The sequence below is a fragment of the Salvelinus sp. IW2-2015 genome, linkage group LG15 (genome assembly GCF_002910315.2).
Source record: "Salvelinus sp. IW2-2015 linkage group LG15, ASM291031v2, whole genome shotgun sequence".
In the NCBI taxonomy this organism is placed as follows: Eukaryota; Metazoa; Chordata; class Actinopteri; order Salmoniformes; family Salmonidae; genus Salvelinus; species Salvelinus sp. IW2-2015.
The window spans coordinates 45616687-45634504 of NC_036855.1; the positions used below are offsets into that span (position 1 = coordinate 45616687).

A 17818-nucleotide genomic window follows, 5' to 3' on the forward strand; every position below is an offset into this window, starting at 1 on the left:
TTTGGTTAGGTCAGGGTGTGACATGGGGGATTTATGTGTTTWGTCTTGTCTAGGTGTTTGTATGTCTATGGTTGCCTAGATTGGTTCTCAATTAGAGGCAGCTGTTTATCGTTGTCTCTGATTGGGAACCATATTTAGGCAGCCATATTCCGTTGGGTATTTYGAGGGTTATTGTCTATGTCTAGTTGCCTGTGTCTGCACTTTTGTATGATAGCTTCACGTTCGTTTTGTTATTTTGTATAGTTTGTTTTAGTGTTCATCTTCATAAATAAATAGAAGATGTATTCATATCACGCTGCGCCTTGGTCCTCCTCTCTTCCACATTACGACGAACGTGACACTTAGTGTATGTAAACTTCTGACTTCAACTGTATGTAGGCTGGTTGATGGCACCTGCAGGCCTGTTTGAGGGACAACTGGACAGAACATATCAGAATTATTGTACTTCAGCTGAGATCCTCCTCTCCTTCCCTGTCCTTTAAGAAAATACCCTTTACACTTCCTATTAGGCATGATGCTATCAAAGTGTGTCTGTCCATTTCTMTCATGTCGTTTGGTATTATCTTTCTTTCTCTCCAGGATATATCAGGGGAAGTTGTCTTGATGTTGGCACCAATTCCATCCTGCCAGGCTTTATTCCCCTCATACTAAACTTTGTTCTGTCTTGTTCAACTGCCCAATGTTTAAATTTGCTTCAAATATGTTTTTTACTGAAGGGTGACAGATGACACTTGTATGGAGGGATGTGGGTGTGGGGGAGAGAATGGATAGATGGGTTTGGTTGAAGAAACTCCTTCTCCCCTACCTCCCTTCTCTTGATAGGGAATAAAAGTGAATGTTATTGCTGCATTTTACCTGTGATCCCAAATCAAATATTTTATGAGTCACAAGCTAAGACAAAAAACATATATATATATATATATATATATATATATATATATATATATATATGTGATATTACTTTCTTTACACATCTATTCACCACTGGCCAAATGCAGTCACCAATCTCTTCAGACAGCATTTCTAGTTTTTAGGCCTGTTTAAAAAAATCTGTGGTAAACCACTTTATACTGTATTTGCCATAATAATAATATTCGTCATTTAGCAGACACTTTTATCCAAAGCAACTTACAGTCATGTGTGCATACATTTTACTTATGGGTGGTCGCGTGAATCAAACCCACCAGCATGGCATTACAAGCACCATGATCTACCAACTGAACTACAAAGGACCACTTTGGATTAAGCTTAAAAAATGTGATACAGACTGTATTATTATGYTTATGTATGTGTTGGTACTGTATGTACAATGAGGAATCGAATATTCTTCAATCTGTCATGGGTTGAAGTTACCATTATTAATCCTGTGCCAAGTCTCATATATGGCTGAATTGTAGTGTATTTAAAGAATATTCCTTGTGTTGTACAATTCTTATACGCTAGATGGCAGTAACTTGCTACCACCTTCAAAGAGGTCTGTAAGTTTTTCTATTCGCCCTTCAAGTACTGAGCAAATGTCCAAATGAATGAATTCTCTGAATTTGCATTGCGAATGTTGCTTTTATGGATACTAGATATGACTGGTTGTGATCCAGTCACATATGGAACATCTGACATGCAAAGTTCAATTGGGTAATGTTGAGCCCCCAGCTCCTGTCTGTTGAGTAATGTTGGGTAATGTTGAGCCCCCAGCTCCTGCCTAAACATATACAGTGGTGACACGTCATTTTGAGCCCCACATTTTTAGCAAAAAATGGGAGGGGGGGGGGGTGCTTTCCTGTTTTGCACGTTATTTTGGCATTAATATGTGTCACATATCAGATTGCAAACAATGTAAAAATGAATATATATATAATTGAGTTAATGTGTGAAAGTTAAATATTTCCCAAATTTTTTGGGGGGAATTTGCCGCTCTGCCTTTTCAGTGGAATGTGGGAGGAGTTCCGCTAGCGGAACCCCTGTCCTAGACAGGTTATTAACTTGTGTTGCAACCACTTTTCCATGCAACATTTTTTTGTGTTCAGATCACGGTACGCATGGTAGCTTGTGTCAAATATAGTGGGGTGCCCTAAAACAGCCAAAATCAAGCTCTCTTTCAAGTTGCGTGACTCAGTGAGTCAGTGATTCCAGTTTGTTTGCACGAGCCTTAAGAAGCATATTTGCTATTTTGTTTGTCTCCTGTATTTTATTTTAGGGTGGGTTGGGTTAGGGCTTTGCTGCATTGTCAWGTATGTTTGTTCATCCTGTTTATTAAAAAGAAATTGATACTTTCCAGCAAATATCTCCTTGAATTTGTCCAAGAATATTAATCTTTCATTTTGACCTAATGTTGCTCATTCATGATATTGTTTTAGGGCCAGATTCAATCCGTAACGCTGAAGTTCAGCGCTATAGTATGGTTGAAATGTAATGGCAATGTTCTCTGTTCGTGGAGACTGCTTTCATGGTAAAACGTGCATATGTCAGCTCAATTGAAAATTACCTTTAAAAATAAAGCGCGCTATAGCGCTGAACTTTGGAGATACAGATTGAATTGAGTCCTTAATCTTTTAGGAAGTGATAACATTATTTGTTGTAATTGCTCCTGATAATGGCATTCACTAGTTTAGTGCATGCTGTCACATCAGTCCCAAGCTGTTGCAGTTGTCAGGAGTCGCCTGTGTTACAATGTGTTGTCTTTCAGTTCATAAAATGAAAGATCCTTCTAGATCACCTTAGGAGTTTATTCAGTGCTGTCTCAAATACAAAAATAACCATCTCTTCATCAGACTCTAACATGAAGACATTCAACAAAGARAAAAAAAACTCAAATTCATCATCATTCAGAAATGATTCCAAACAAATACACAGAATGGATTCAACATATCTGTTTACAAGGTTATTTATACACCAGTATTCACAACATGAAACACAAGTAGGGCTATGGCTTTAAACAAAATAGTTACTAGTGTCTTTATCCACACAATCTCCAAGTAATGACCTTGCTTTGCATGTAGCTCAGTGGGCTAACACAGTATTAAGTCACACAGACTACCTGGGCTCATTACCCTGGTAGCTGCATACAGTTTAATGTGCATCTCAGCAGTCTGTGCCTACTGTACCTACTAAAGGCTCTAGGAGAGATGAGTAAGACTGCTGAGAAAAGAGAGAAGGAGATACTGGAGAAATTAAAGCACGCAAACAATTGACAAAACATGTTAAAAAATATAGCCAAAAGATGAATTAATACTAAATCTCAGAGATTAAACATTTCACCTGAACAAGAACACACTCAGTCAAATTCACAAGAGAAATAAAACAGCAATAATTGATCGATAGATATTGACTATTGCTCCGATTATGTTTTGTTTTTCCTATTACCTTCAAGAATTGCACTTTCTTTCAAATCTATACTACTGAAGCAACTACAGTACTTCCTCTCTCACTCCTGTCTGTCTTTCATCACTGAGTCAGTGAATGTCCTGATACTACTATAGGCACCACCCTCATCGGGGAGAGTCCAGAGAGACTGGCTATTTATTCCATTAAAAGTGTAGCTATCACTGTTCTTGCTGTATAAAATTTATATTTCTATAAAATGTATATTAAACCCATGGGTACTTATGATCACATATCTTGCATAGGGAAGATCTGGTGCTTGGCTAGCTGTGCTTGGCGAAGTCGGCCACCTCCAGGGCCATGCTGACTTTCAGGCTGCCTGGCTGCTCCATGCCCAGGACAGGGTGGCATGGTTGGGTGAAGCAGTGGGCGAGGGTCCCGAGCAGCTGGCCGCGCTGGGTGTTATAGAAGGACAGACGGCCATGCTTGTAGTCTAGCAGTGTGCCAATATGAGAGGGCACCTCCCCCACGAACACATCTGACTGAACACTGCCATGGAGCAGCTCAAACCGACAACTAGAGAAAGACGTGAGGGAAGAAGAGAGAGGGAGTGAGAAAAATACATTTTGAGATAATTTCACTGTCAGTTAGCATTAGCCTAACGCAGCACTGTTTTGGTAACGTATCAATAAAGGTTGCATTAAAAAAACGCAGCAACTCAATGGTTCTCGATGGGGGTAGTACGTAGTGGGAGGACCTTTGTGATGCTCTGTTTATCCTTCAGAAAAGTAATCACTTTCTCACCACACCACTATGCCCTCAGAGCAGACATATCGCTGGTTCAACACGTACCTGTGTTTTAGTTTCAACGTGATTGCAATGTCAAAATGGGCTCCATTTCACCTTACAAAAACAATGTTTTAATACTGGGCGGGGCCATACTTGCGAACATTAGAAACAGTTTAACTTTAAAGAGCAATCGGCAGTTTAAACAATAAGAATGAGTTCTCCACACCACTGTTGGGCAAATTAAAATTTGTTACCTTTATTTTACCAGGGAAGACATATTGAGACCTAGGTCTCCTTTTCAAATGAGCCCTGCACAATACAACACATAAATACACTATATACAGTACCAGTCAAAAGTTTGGACACACCTACTCATTCAAGGGTTTATCTTTATTTTTACTATTTTCTACATTGTAGAATAATAGTGAAGACATCAAAACTATGAAATAACACATAGAATCATGTAGTAACCCAAAAAGACTAAACAAATAAAAATATATTTTATTTTGAGATTCTTCAAAGTAGCCACCCTTGCCTTGATGACAGCTTTGCACACTCTTGGCATTCTCTAACCAGCTTCATGAGGTAGTCACCTGGAATGCATTTCAATTAACATGTATGCATTGTTAAAAGTTAATTTGTGGAATTTCTTTCCTTCTTAATGTGTTTGAGCCAATCAGTTGTGTTGTGACAAGGTAGGGGTGGTATACAGAAGATAGCCCTATTTGGTAAAAGACCAAGTCCATATTATGGCAAGAACAGCTCAAATAAGCAAAGAGAAATGACAGTCCATCATTACTTTAAGACATGAAGGTCAGTCAATCTGGACATTTCCAAAGAACTTTGAAGGTTTCTTCAAGTGCAGTTGAAAAAAMCATCAAGTACTATGATGAAACTGGCTCTCATGAGGACCACCACAAGGAAAGGAAGAACCAGAGTTATATCTGCTGCAGAGGATAAGTTCATTAGAGTTACCAGCCTCAGAAATCAGGAATTAACTGCACCTTAGATTGCAGCCCAAATAAATGCTTCACAGAGTTCAAGGAACACACACACAATCTCAACATCAACTGTTCAGAGGAGACTGCGTGGATCAGGCCTTCATGGTCAAATTGCTGCAAGGAAACCACTACTAAAAGGACACCAATAAGAAGAAGCGACTTGCTTGTGCCAAGAAACACGAGCAACGGACATTAGACCAGGGGAAATCTGTCCTTTGGTCTGATAAGTCCAAATTTGAGATTTTTGGTTCCAACCGCCATGTCTTTGTGAGACGCAGAGTAGGTGAACGGATGATCTCCGCATGTGTGGTTCCCAGCTTGAAGCATGGAGGAGGTGTGGTGGTGCTTTGCTGGTGACACTGTCTGTGATTTATTTAGAATATAAAGGCACACTTAACCAGCATGGCTACCACAGCATTCTGCAGTGATACACGATCCCATCTGGTTTGCACTTAGTGAGACTATCATTTGTTTTTCAACAAGACAATGACTCAAAACACACCTCCAGGCCATGTAAGGGCTATTTGACCAGGGAGGAGAGTGATGGAGTGCTGCATCAGATGACCTGGCCTCCACAATCACCCGACCTCAACCCAATTGAGATGGTTTGGGATGAGTTGGACCGCAGAGTAAAGGAAAAGCAGCCAACAAGTGCTCAGCATATGTGGGAACACCTTCAAGACTGTTGGAAAAGCATTCCAGGTGACTACCTCATGAAGCTGGTTGAGAGAATGCCAAGAGTGTGCAAAGCTGTAATCAAGGCAAAGGGTTGCTACCTTGAAGAATATCAATTATATTTTGATTTACAATGGAAAGTATAGGGGCATATCCAAATCCAGCTCCCAGATTGCAATTCCTATGGCTTCCACTAGATGTCAACAGTCTTTGTTCAAGGTTTCAGGCTTGTTTCTTCCAAAACGACGAAGAATTATGAGTTTTAATACTGGGACTCAGAGTTGGAATCAGTCTGTGCGTGCACCTGCTAAAATCATTTTCCTGTTGAACATACTTCTTTCCTTATGAAATTGTATAGTTTAACTACATTTTAGGGTACCTGAGTAATACATAGAAACTTAATTTCACTTGTTTTAACAAGATTTAGCGGTATCTTTTTGGATTCTTTTCTCTGCATGTTGAACGAGTGGATTACTCAAAATCGATGCCGCCAAATAAACTGACTTTTTGGCATATAAAGAAGGATTTTATCTAACAAAGTGACACTACATGTTGTAGCTGGGACCCTTTGGATTGCAAATCAGAGGAAGATTTTCAAAAAGTGAGTATTTAAATTGCTATTTGTGATTGTGCCGGTGGAAAAATATTTTGATGTTGTGCGCCGTTTTCAAACAATCGCATGGCATGCTTTCGCTGTAATGGCTACTGTAAATCAGACAGTGCAGTTAGAATAACAATAATTTAAGCTTTTAACCGATATAAAGACACTAGTATGTACCTAAATGTTTAATATCCATAATTTGTATGATTATTYATTTGAATTGTGCGCCCTCCAGTTTCACCGGAAGCTGTCGACAGGTGCCCCGCTAGCGGRACGCCTAGCCCTAWGTCTCCTAACCTGCTATGAAGAAGTCATAGCTATAGCGAAGTGGCTTGTTTTTAGGGAATCTCATCCACGGACTTCGATTTTTGGTCAGGACCAAATCTGAACCAATCATAGGCGTCTATTTTTGGTTCAGATTTAGTCTGATCCGGACTGGCCTTGATTTGGCCCAAACATAGACATCTATGTTTGGTTTAGATTTGGTTTGGTCCCCATTCCATGCATGTCACACCCTGATCTGTTTCACCTGTCCCTGTGATTGTCTCCACCCCCTCCAGGTGTCACTTATTTTCCCCTGTGTATTTATCCCTGTGTTTCCTGTCTCTCTGTGCCAGTTTGTCTTGTATGTTTTCCAAGTCAACCAGCGTTTTTCACGTACGCCTGCTTTTTGCTATTCTCCTTTTTCTAGTCCTCCCGATTTTGAACCTTGCCCGTTTCTGGACTCTGTACCCGATTGCCTGCCTTGACTACGAGCCTGTCTGCCACTCTGTACTTCCTGGACTATGAACTGGTTTTGACCTTTTGCCTGTCCATGACCATTCTCTGGCCTACTCCTTTTGGAATAGTAAGCATTGTAAGACTACAACCATCTGCCTCCTGTGTCTGCATCTGGGTCTCAACTTGTGTCATGATAATGCATTTGGTCTATTCCAGAGCAAGCACACCTGATTAAACTTGTCAACTCATCCTCAAGCTCTCAATCTCTCTGGATAAGAGCGTCTGCTAAATGACTAAAATGAAAGCTAGTTCAGCGCTACAGCAAAATTGTGAAATGTTTGGGGGTGTGTGCTCTTCATGGATGAATCCCAGTTTCAACTGTACCAGGCAGATGGCAGACAGCGTGTATGGCGTYGTGTGGTTGAGCGATTTGCTGATGTTAATGTTGCGGACAGTGCCCCATGGTGGCGGTGGGGATAAGGTATTGGGAGGCATAAGCTACGGGCAACGAACACAATTGCATTTTATCGATGGCAATTTGAAAGCACATAGGTACCGTGAYGAGATTGAGGCCCATTGTCGTGCCATTTATCCGCCGCCATCACCTCATGTTTCAGCTTGATAATGCAAGGCCCCATGTAGCAAGGGAATTCCTGTAAGCTGATAATGCATACTCACCAGACATGTCACCCGTTGAACATGTTTGGGATGCTCTGGATCAACGTGTAAGACAGTGTGTTTCAGTTCCCGCCAATATCAAGCAACGTCACACAGCCATTAGAGGAGTGGGACAACATTCCACGATCATGATCAACTCTATGCATAGGAGATGTGGCACGCTACATGAGGCAAATGGTTGTCACAAGAGATACTGACTGGTTTTCTGATCCAAGCCCCTACCTTTTTCTTTTTACTCAACTGTGGCGAACAGATGCATATGGTTGAAGTCGGAAGTTTAAATACACTTAGGTTGGAGTCATTAAAAATAGWTTTTMAACCACTCCACACATTTCTTGTTAACAAACTATAGTTTTGGCAAGTCGGTTAGGACATCTACTTTGTGCATGACACAAGTAATTTTTCAAACAATTGTTTACAGACAGATTATTTCACCGCATCACAATTCCAGTGGGTCAGAAGTTTACATACACTAAGTTGACTGTGCCTTTAAACAGCTTGAAATTACAGAAAACGATGTCATGTCTTTAGAAGCTTCTGATATGCTAATTGACATCATTTGAGGTGTACCTGTGGATGTATTTCGAAACCTACCTTCAAACTCAGTGCCTCTTTGCTTGACATCAAGTGAAAATCCAAAGTAATCAGCCAAGACCTCAGAAACAAATTGAGACCTCCACAAGTCTGGTTCATCCTTGGAAGCAATTTCCAAACACCTGAAGGTACCACATTCATCTGTACAAACAATAGTACGCAAGTATAAACACCATGGGACCACGCAGCCGTCATACCGCTCAGGAAGCATACCCGTTCTGTCTCCTAGAGATGAACATACTTGGTGCGAAAAGTGTAAATCAATCCCAAAACAACAGCAAAGAACCTTGTGAAGATGCTGGAGGAAACCGATACAAAAGTATCTATACCCACAGTAAAACGAGTCCTATATCGACGTAACCTGAAAGGCCGCTCAGCAAGGAAGAAGCCACTGCTCTAAAACCGCCATAAAAAAAGCCAGACTACGGTTTGCAATTTCACATGGGGACAAAGATCATACTTTTTGGAGAACTGTCCTCTGGTCTGATGAAACAAAAATAGAACTGTTTGGCCATAATGACCATAATTATGTTTGGAGGAAAAAGGAGGAGGCTTTCAAGCAGAAGAACACCATCCCAACCGTGAAGCCCGGGGGTGGCARCATCATGTTGTGGGGTGCTTTGTTGCAGGAGGGACTGGTGCACTTCACAAAATAGATGGCATCATGAGTAAGGTAAATTATGTGGATATACAGTATTGAAGCAACATCTCAAGACATCAGTCAGGAAGTTAAAGCTTGGTCACAAATGGGTCTTCCAAATGGACAATGACCCAAAGCATACTTCCAAAGTTGTGGCAAAATGGCTTAAGGACAACAAAGTCAAGGTATTGGAGTGGCCATCACAAAGCCCTGACCTCAATCCTATGGAAAATATGTGGGCAGAACTGAAAAAGCGCGTGCGAGCAAGGAGGCCTACTAACCTGACTCAGTTACACAAGCTCTGTCAGGATGAATGGGCCAAAATTCACCCAACTTATTGTGGGAAGCTTGTGAAAGGCTACCTGTAACGTTTGACCCAAATTAAACAATTTAAAAGGTAATGCTACCAAATACTATTTGAGTGTATGTAAACTTCTGACCCACTGGGAATGTGATAAAATAAATAAATGCTGAAATAAATCATTCTCTCTACTATTATTCTGACATTTCACATTCTTAAAATAAAGTGGTGATCCTAACTGACCTAAGACAGGGAATTTTTACTAGGATTAAATGTCAGGAATTGAGAAAAACTGAGTTAATTGCATTTGACTAAGGTGTATGTAAACTTCCGACTTCAACTGTATACTGTTTTTGCATTAGGACTACACACCCGATTCAAATCATCAACACTTGATAAGTTGATCGTTTGAGTCGGCTATGCAGTGCTAGGGCAAAAACTTAAATGCACCCGTTTGGATCATCAACACCAGGATTAAGAAATGATGTTCCATCTAGACTAATCACATTCCCCAACTCAMTTCTCCCTGGCTACTGTATGTAGACATGATCCAACTCTGTGATCACATTGACTATAAGTCAGTTAATGTTTATTATGTGCACCTATCTCCTTTCTTTTCAGACCACAAGCATGCCTGTTAAAAACTTTCAGTGTTGTAATTCTGACACGATTGATGTTTTTCAGGTGATGGTGGTGGCGGTTTATCATAGAGATGGGCAACTCTAGTCCTCAGAATGCAATTAGTTTAATCAGGTGTGTTAGCTGGGGCAGGGTAAGTGACACCAATCAGGCCCCAGATGGCTGAAGTAACACGATGAGAATGACCAGATCGAGATGGAATCAACACTCCAGAATTATGTGATACAGGGCTCTTCTGGAGAGTTACCATCTTGTAGGTTCTCTCCAACCCTAATCTATACTGAACTAAAATAAACACAATAATTTCAAAGTTTTACTGAGTTACAGTGACATGTCTGGTGAGTATGCAGGCCATGAAAGAACTGGTTGGATATACTGCCAGTCTCGAATACGACGTTGGAGGCGGCTTATGGTAAAGAAATTAACGTTCAATTATCTGGCAACAGCTCTGTTGGACATTCAGCATGCCAATTGCACACTCCCACACCACAGCTGTGGCATTGTGTTGTGTGACAAAACTGCACATTTTAGAGTGGCCTTTTGTCCCCAGCACAAGGTGCACATTTGTGATGATCATGCTGTTTAATCAGCTTCTTGATATGCCACACCTGTCAGGTTGATGGATATTCTTGGTAAAAGAGCAATGTTCACTAACAGGGACRTAAACAAATTTGTGCCCAAAATTTGAGTGAAGTCCGATTTTTGAGCATATGGAACATTTCTGGTATCTTTTATTTCAGCACATGAAACATGGGACCATCACTTTACATGTTGCGTTTATATTTTTGTTAAGTATAGTTCACCTGATTCTMATAACTAGCAGGTTGATAAGCTACAGGAGGGTACTCTCCAGTAGAGCTGAACCTCCACCTTGTCGCTTGTGACCTTGCCAAATCAAATCAAATTTTACTGGTCACATACACGTCTTTAGCAGATGTTATTGTGGGTGTTATCCAACAAATTCACAACATCTACCCAATACAAAAAAACTAAGTAAGGAAAGGAATTAAGAATATATACACACACTACCGTTCAAAAGTTTGGGGTCACTTAGGAAAATCCTTGTGTTTTAAGAAAAGCCATTTTTTGTCCATTAAAATAACATCAAATTGGGCCTCCGGGTGGCGCAGTGGTCAGGGACTGCATCGCAGTGCTAGCTGCGCCACCAGAGTCTCTGGGTCGCGCCCAGGCTCTGTCGCAGGCGGCTGCGACCGGGAGGTCCGTGGGGCGACGCACAATTGGCATAGCGTCGTCCGGGTTAGGGAGGTTTGGCCGGTAGGGATATCCTTGTCTCATCGCGCACCAGCGACTCCTGTGGCGGGCCGGGCGCAGTGCGCGCTAACCAAGGGGCCAGGTACACAGTGTTTCCTCCGACACATTGGTGCGGCTGGCTTCCGGGTTGGAGGCGCCCTGTGTTAAGAAGCAGTGCGGCTTGGTTGGTTGTGCTTCGGAGGACGCATGGCTTTCGACCTTCGTCTCTCCCGAGCCCGTACGGGAGTTTGTAGCGATGAGACAAGATAGTAATTACTAGCGATTGGATACCACGAAAATTGGGGAGAAAATGGATAAAAAAATATTTAAGAAATAAATAATATAATAAAAAAAATAATAAAAAATAAATAAAAATAACATCAAATTGATCAAAAATACAGTATGGACATTGTTAAATGTTGTAAATGACTATTGTAGCTGGAAAGGTCTGATTTTTTATGGAATATCTACATAGTCGTACAGAGGCCCATTATCAGCAACCATGCGCGCTTGTTTCCAATGGCATGTTGTGTTAGCGAATCCAAGTTTATCATTTTAAAAAGCTAATTGATCATTAGAAAACCCTTTTGCAATTGTTAGCACAGCTGAAAACTRTTGTTCTGATTAAAGAAGCAAAAAAACKGTCTTCTTTAGACAAGTTGAGTATCTGGAGCATCAGCATTTGTGGGTTCGATTACAGGCAAAAAATGGCCACAAACAAAGAACTTTCTTCTGAAACTCAGTCTATACTTGTTCTGAGAAATGAAKGCTATTCCATGCGAGAAATTGCCAAGAAACTGAAGATCTTGTACACCACTGTGTACTACTCCCTTCACAGAACAGMGACAACTGGCTCTAACCAGAATAGAAAGTGGAGTGGAGGTCCCGGTGCACAACTGCGCAAATACATTAGAGTGTCTAGTTTGARACACCTAACAAGTCCTCAACTGGCAGCTTCATTAAATAAACTCAGCAAAAAAGAAACGTCCTCTCACTGTCAACTGCGTTTATTTTCAACAAACTTAACGTATTTGTATGACCATAACAAGGATTCAACAATTGAGACAAACTGAGACAAACTGAACAAGTTCCACAGACATGTAGAATGACGGACCCTCCATCCTGTACCTGTCCCGCAGGTGTGATGTTCGGATGTACCGATCATGTGCAGGTGTTGTTACACGTGGTCTGCTACTGCGAGGACGATCAGCTGTCCATCCTGTCTCCCTGTAGCGCTGTCTTAGGCGTCTCACAGTACGGACATTGCAATTTGTTGCCTTGGCCACATCTGCAGTCCTCATGCCTCCTTGCAGCATGCCTGAGGCACATTCACGCAGATGAGCAGGGACCCTGGGCAGCTTTCTTTTGGTGTTTTTCAGAGTCAGTAGAAAGGCCTCTTTAGTGTCCTAAGTTTCATAACTGTGACCTTTATTGCCTACCGTCTGTAAGCTGTTAGTGTCAGAACAACCGTTCCACAGGTGCATGTTCATTAATTGTTTTATGGTTCATTGAAACAGTGTTTAAACCCTTTACAATGAAGATCTGTGAAGTTATTTGGATTTTTACGAATTACCTTTGAAAGACARGGCCTTGAAAAAGTGACGTTTCTTTTTTTGCTGAGTTTAGTACCCGCAATACATCAGTTTTAACGTCAACAGTGAAGAGGTGACTCCGGGATGCTGGCACACCTCTGTCCAGTGTCTGTTCTTTTGCCCATCTTAGTCTTTAATTTTTATTGGTCAGTCTGAGATATGGCTTTTTTCTTTGCAACTCTGCCCAGAAGGCCAGGTGTTGTTTCCTACCTTCACTACCTGTGGGTGACCCGTCAGGAAGTCCAGAACCCAGTTGCACAGGGCAGGATTCAGACCCAGAGCCTCAAGCTTAATGGTGAGCTTGGAGGGTACTATGGTGTTGAATACTGAGCTATAGTCAATGAACAGCATTCTTACATAGTTATTCCTCTTGTCCAGATGGGATAGAGCAGTGTGCAGAGTGATGGCGATTGCATCGTCTGTGGATCTATTGGGGCGGTAAGCAAATTGTAGTGGTCTAGGGTGGCAGGTAAGGTAGGGGTGATATGATCTTTGACTAGTCTCTCAAAGCACTTCATGATGACTGAAGTGAGTGCTACAGGGCAATAGTAATTTAGTTCAGTTACCTTTGTCTTCTTGTGTACAGGAACAATGGTGGCCATATTGAAGCATTTGGGGACAGCAGACTGGGATAGGGAGAGATTRAATATGCCCGTAAATACACCAGTCAGCTGATCTGCGCATGCTCTGAGGACGCAGCTAGGGATGCCGTCCGGGTCGGCAGCCTTGCGAGTGTTAACACGTTTAAATGTCTTACTCACGTCGGCCACGGAGAAGGAGAGCCCAACAGTCCTAGGTAACGGGCCGCGTCGGTGGCACTGTGTTATCCTCAAAGCRGGTGAAGGTGTTTAGCTTGTCCGGAAGCAAGACGGTGTCTGCGATGTGGCTTGTTGTTTTCCTTTTATAGTCCGTGATTGTCTATAGACCCTGCCACATACGGCTCGTGTCCAAGCCGTTGAATTGCGATTGGTCCGATTGGTCAGACCAGCGTTGAAAAGTACGAAGCACGGGTACTTCCTGTTTGAGTTTCTGCCTAARGGAAGGGAGCCGCAAAATGGAGTCGTGGTCAGATTTGCCGAAAGGAGAGCAGAGGGCCTTGTAAGCATCCCGGAAGTTTGAATAGCAGTGGTCAAGTGTTTTACCCGCGTGAGTACAACAATCGATATGTTGGTAGAACTTCAGCAGCCTAGTTCTCAAATTTGCCTTGTTAAAATACCCAGCTACAATAAATGCAGCCTCAGGATATGTGGTTTCCAGTTTGCATAAAGTCCAGTGAAGTTATTTGAGGGCTGTTGTGGTATCGGCTTGATGGGGGATATAAACGGCCGGGACTATGACCGAGGAGAATTCTCTTGGGAGATAATACAGTCGGCATTTTTTTGTGAAATATTTTAGGTTGGGTGAACAAAAGGACATGAGTTCATGTATTACAATTACACCATCGTTAATCATGAAACACACATCTCCGCCCTTCTGCTTCCTGGAGAGATATTTATTCCTGTCTTCGCAATGAACTGAGAATCCCTCTGGCTGGACCGATTTCATTCCAGAGCGCCATGTTTCCGTGAAACAAAGTATTTTACAGGCCCTGATGTCTCTTTGGAAAGAAATCCTTGCCCTGAGCTCGTCAACTTTGTTATCCAAAGACTGAACATTAGCCAGTAATATACTCAGAAGCGGTGGGTGGTGTGCACACCATCTAAGTCGAACCAGCAGGCCGCTCCGAGTGCCTCTCCTCCGCCAGCGATGTTTTGGGTCGGCCTCTGGAATGAGTTCAATTGCACTGGGGAGAGTGAACAAAGGATCTGCTTCAGGGAAGTTGTATTCCTAGTCGTAATGCTGGTAGTTCTGATAAGTTACCGCCGCTCTGATATCCAACAGTTCTTCCTGGCTGTATGTAATGACASAACATTTCCTGAGCTAATAATGTAAAAAATACATTAAAAAACAAAATACCGCTAGTTGCGAGGCCGCCATGTCCATCGGCGCCAGACATGCATGTAATCATGTACGCTTTGGAGGGGCAAACAAAAAAAATGGGATGCATGCCAGCAAAGCCACTACACAACACTAAACAATAAATTGATTGCACTATAACGGTGACAAACGGTGCCCACAAACTGTTAGGGCCTGCATAAWGCTGTCCCAACAGCAGAGTCCCCAACACCTTACCACTGCTACACCTGGCTATCAGCGGAGCCTTGTCTGCCAGCRAAACAGTTCATTCAGCCTCATTTACTGCCTTAAAAAAAAACGACTGACTTGCTAAAACAAATGTAATCATTGAATATTGTAAGAGCTTTCATTGTCTGCCCCCTAAATGTATCCTACGTTTCTGACTTGGTGTACAGGGAGTACACTAAGAATGGCCAATGTTCTGAATTCTGCCGCTGTACATTTCAAAAGTGCTGAACAAATTGTTAAATTGACTACGTCCGTCATCGCTCGCTCATTATTGTCTTAATCGAAATGACGGATTGCCTCTTATCTGTTTGTTGTCCCTTATGCCATAGCTTGTACATCTMAATTGTCAGTAGAAACCACATTTGTTTAATCACACATTCAATATACCAAATTAAAGCTACACTTGTGAATCCAGCCAACGTGTCAGATTTCAAAAATGCTTTGCGGCGAAAGCAAACAATGCTATTATCTGAGGATGGCAACCAAGCAAACAAACACAGACCATCATATTTCAACCCTCCCGGCGGGACACAAAACGCAGAAATAAAGAAATATTCATGCCTTACCTTTGACGAGCTTCTTCTGTTGGCACTCCAATATGTCCCATAAACATCACAAATGGTCCTTTTGTTCGATTAATTCCGTCGATATATATCCAAAATGTCCATTTATTTGGCGCGTTTGATCCACAAAAAAAACGGTTCCAACTTGCACAACATGACTACAAAATATCTCAAAAGTTAACTGTAAGCTTTGTCCCAACATTTCAAACTACTTTAGGTATTGTTTCACGTAAATAATCGATAAAATTGAAGACAGGATGATCTGTGTTCAATACCGGAGGAAAACAATGTGTAGCATGCTTTCTGGTCACGCGCATCTAACAAACAGTACACTTCACTGGAGCCTCATTCAATTCCTCAACCAAGCCTCATTCAAAACCTCAACCAATTTCTAAAGACTGTTGACATCCAGTGGAAGCGATAGGAACTGCAGGAAGGTCCCTTAGAAATCTGGATTCCCAATGAAAACCCATTGAAAAGAGAGTGACCTCAAAAAAGAAAAATCTGAATGGTTTGTCCTCGGGGTTTTGCCTGCCAAATAAGTTCTGTTATAGTCACAGACATGATTCAAGCAGTTTTAGAAACTTCAGAGTGTTTTCTATCCAATACTAATAATAATATGCATATATTAGCATCTGGGACTGAGTAGGAGGCAGTTTACCCTGGGCACTCTTTTCATCCAAATGTGAAGCACCATTCTGAGTGGTGAAGCGTGGCTCCGATGCTCTCCGGCAGATCTACACCCCTGTCGGTCTGCAAGAAGCCCCTCATTAAATKTATTTATTACATATTAATTTATAAGGTTTTGGCTGCACCCTTCTTGGCAACTCACTATCACAATAAATCTAATTTACATTTCAAATGAAAAAAAAAAACTCACCTGGGATTTGAACTTGCTGCAAATGGCAAAAATTAACAGAACCCTAGCTCGCAATACTGAGCTCTCTCTCCAATTKAACTTTTGTGTGTGTTTTATTAATTTTGATTAGCTGATGGTGCCGTGTGACTTCTGTTAAGGACGCGCTCATAAAAAAAGTGTTAAATCACGTCTAACTACGTCAACATTTGTAATTGGCTGATACAGACTTTGTTATGTCCAGCTGGTGTCGTTAGCATAGGGCTAAGTATGTCAGGTTATGTGATGGGAAAAGCTAACAAATAGCGTTCTATCACATGCAACTACATAGTTGGTCAGTGACAAAAACTCTAAATGTAATCCATTTTAAAATCAGGCTGAACCCTTTCTGAAGGCACTGTATGCCATTGCCCCAACTGTAGACCAGGCCTTGATAGAGCTACAATCTGACTTTGTTGTCTTACAAAAACTAAATACAAAAAAAAAGACTAAATACATGTTGTTCTCTCATTCTCAACAATAAATCTGATGAACTACATATTTATTCATTGGGTTTCTGCATATAAATACCTAGGCATTTGGATTGACAAGGATATAACAAAAAAATATATACTGATGAATAAAGAAATCAAACATTTACTACAAAATGTAAATAGGATCATTTTGGTCATAAAGTCAGTCATGTCCAAAACATTAGTTCCGAAGTATGTCACAACATAAATGAAGGTTGAGTTYATGTCAATGGGAAAATGTGTTTTTATAATTAAGTAGAACGCGCTCTTTATGACAGAATGTTACATTTGGGTGAAATCAAATGKTTTTTTTGACCAAGTTACTCTTCTCAAAAGGCACCGAATTGGTGAAACAACCTTTGATGTATTTTGGACATTGTTTTTTATGTTGACTACTTTAAAGACATGCTCCAGAACTTTGGCGACAACTAAATATTTTTTAAACCTCCCACTTTGGGCTGGATATGTCAAAGTGTAGKTCATACATGCATAATCTATGAGCAGAATTACTGTTTTACCTCAATTAGCCAACAAATCCCTTTTTTCTGAAAGCTGTGCTCCACCATTTTCCCTATATTTTCCCCCCACGTAGCATTTTCCCACTAGCAATTCAAGTTCTACCAACGAGCTTCAGCCCCTTGCCATTTGAGTGACATCTAGCAAAAGGCACATCATGCACACATAGCAGAGTAAAAGAGAGAGCAATGACGTGGTGCACATATGTCACATAGTATGCCATTTTCGGGAACCAMTTTTGGCTCGTGAGCACTACATTCAGAACTACTGGCTAATAAGTAAACAAAAGTACCGGAGAATCTCTTTAAACATTTTCTTCTCTAGAATGGCTGGACCGATCGGCACCAAATTTAGTAAGTAGCATCTCAAACATAAAAGGCTGTAAYGT

General features: G+C 41.3%; 1 protein-coding gene across 1 annotated transcript in view; it reads right to left on the reverse strand.

The window, feature by feature from the left end:
* Positions 1-2702: 2702 nt before the first annotated feature.
* The window catches only part of cmya5 (cardiomyopathy associated 5), a 63695-nt gene continuing 48579 nt past the window's right edge, over positions 2703-17818 (reverse strand). The window contains exon 14 of the mRNA XM_070446841.1: positions 2703-3894. Coding sequence (XP_070302942.1) covers positions 3642-3894 — 253 coding nt within the window. The 3' untranslated portion in view covers positions 2703-3641. The remainder of the gene's footprint in view (positions 3895-17818) is intronic.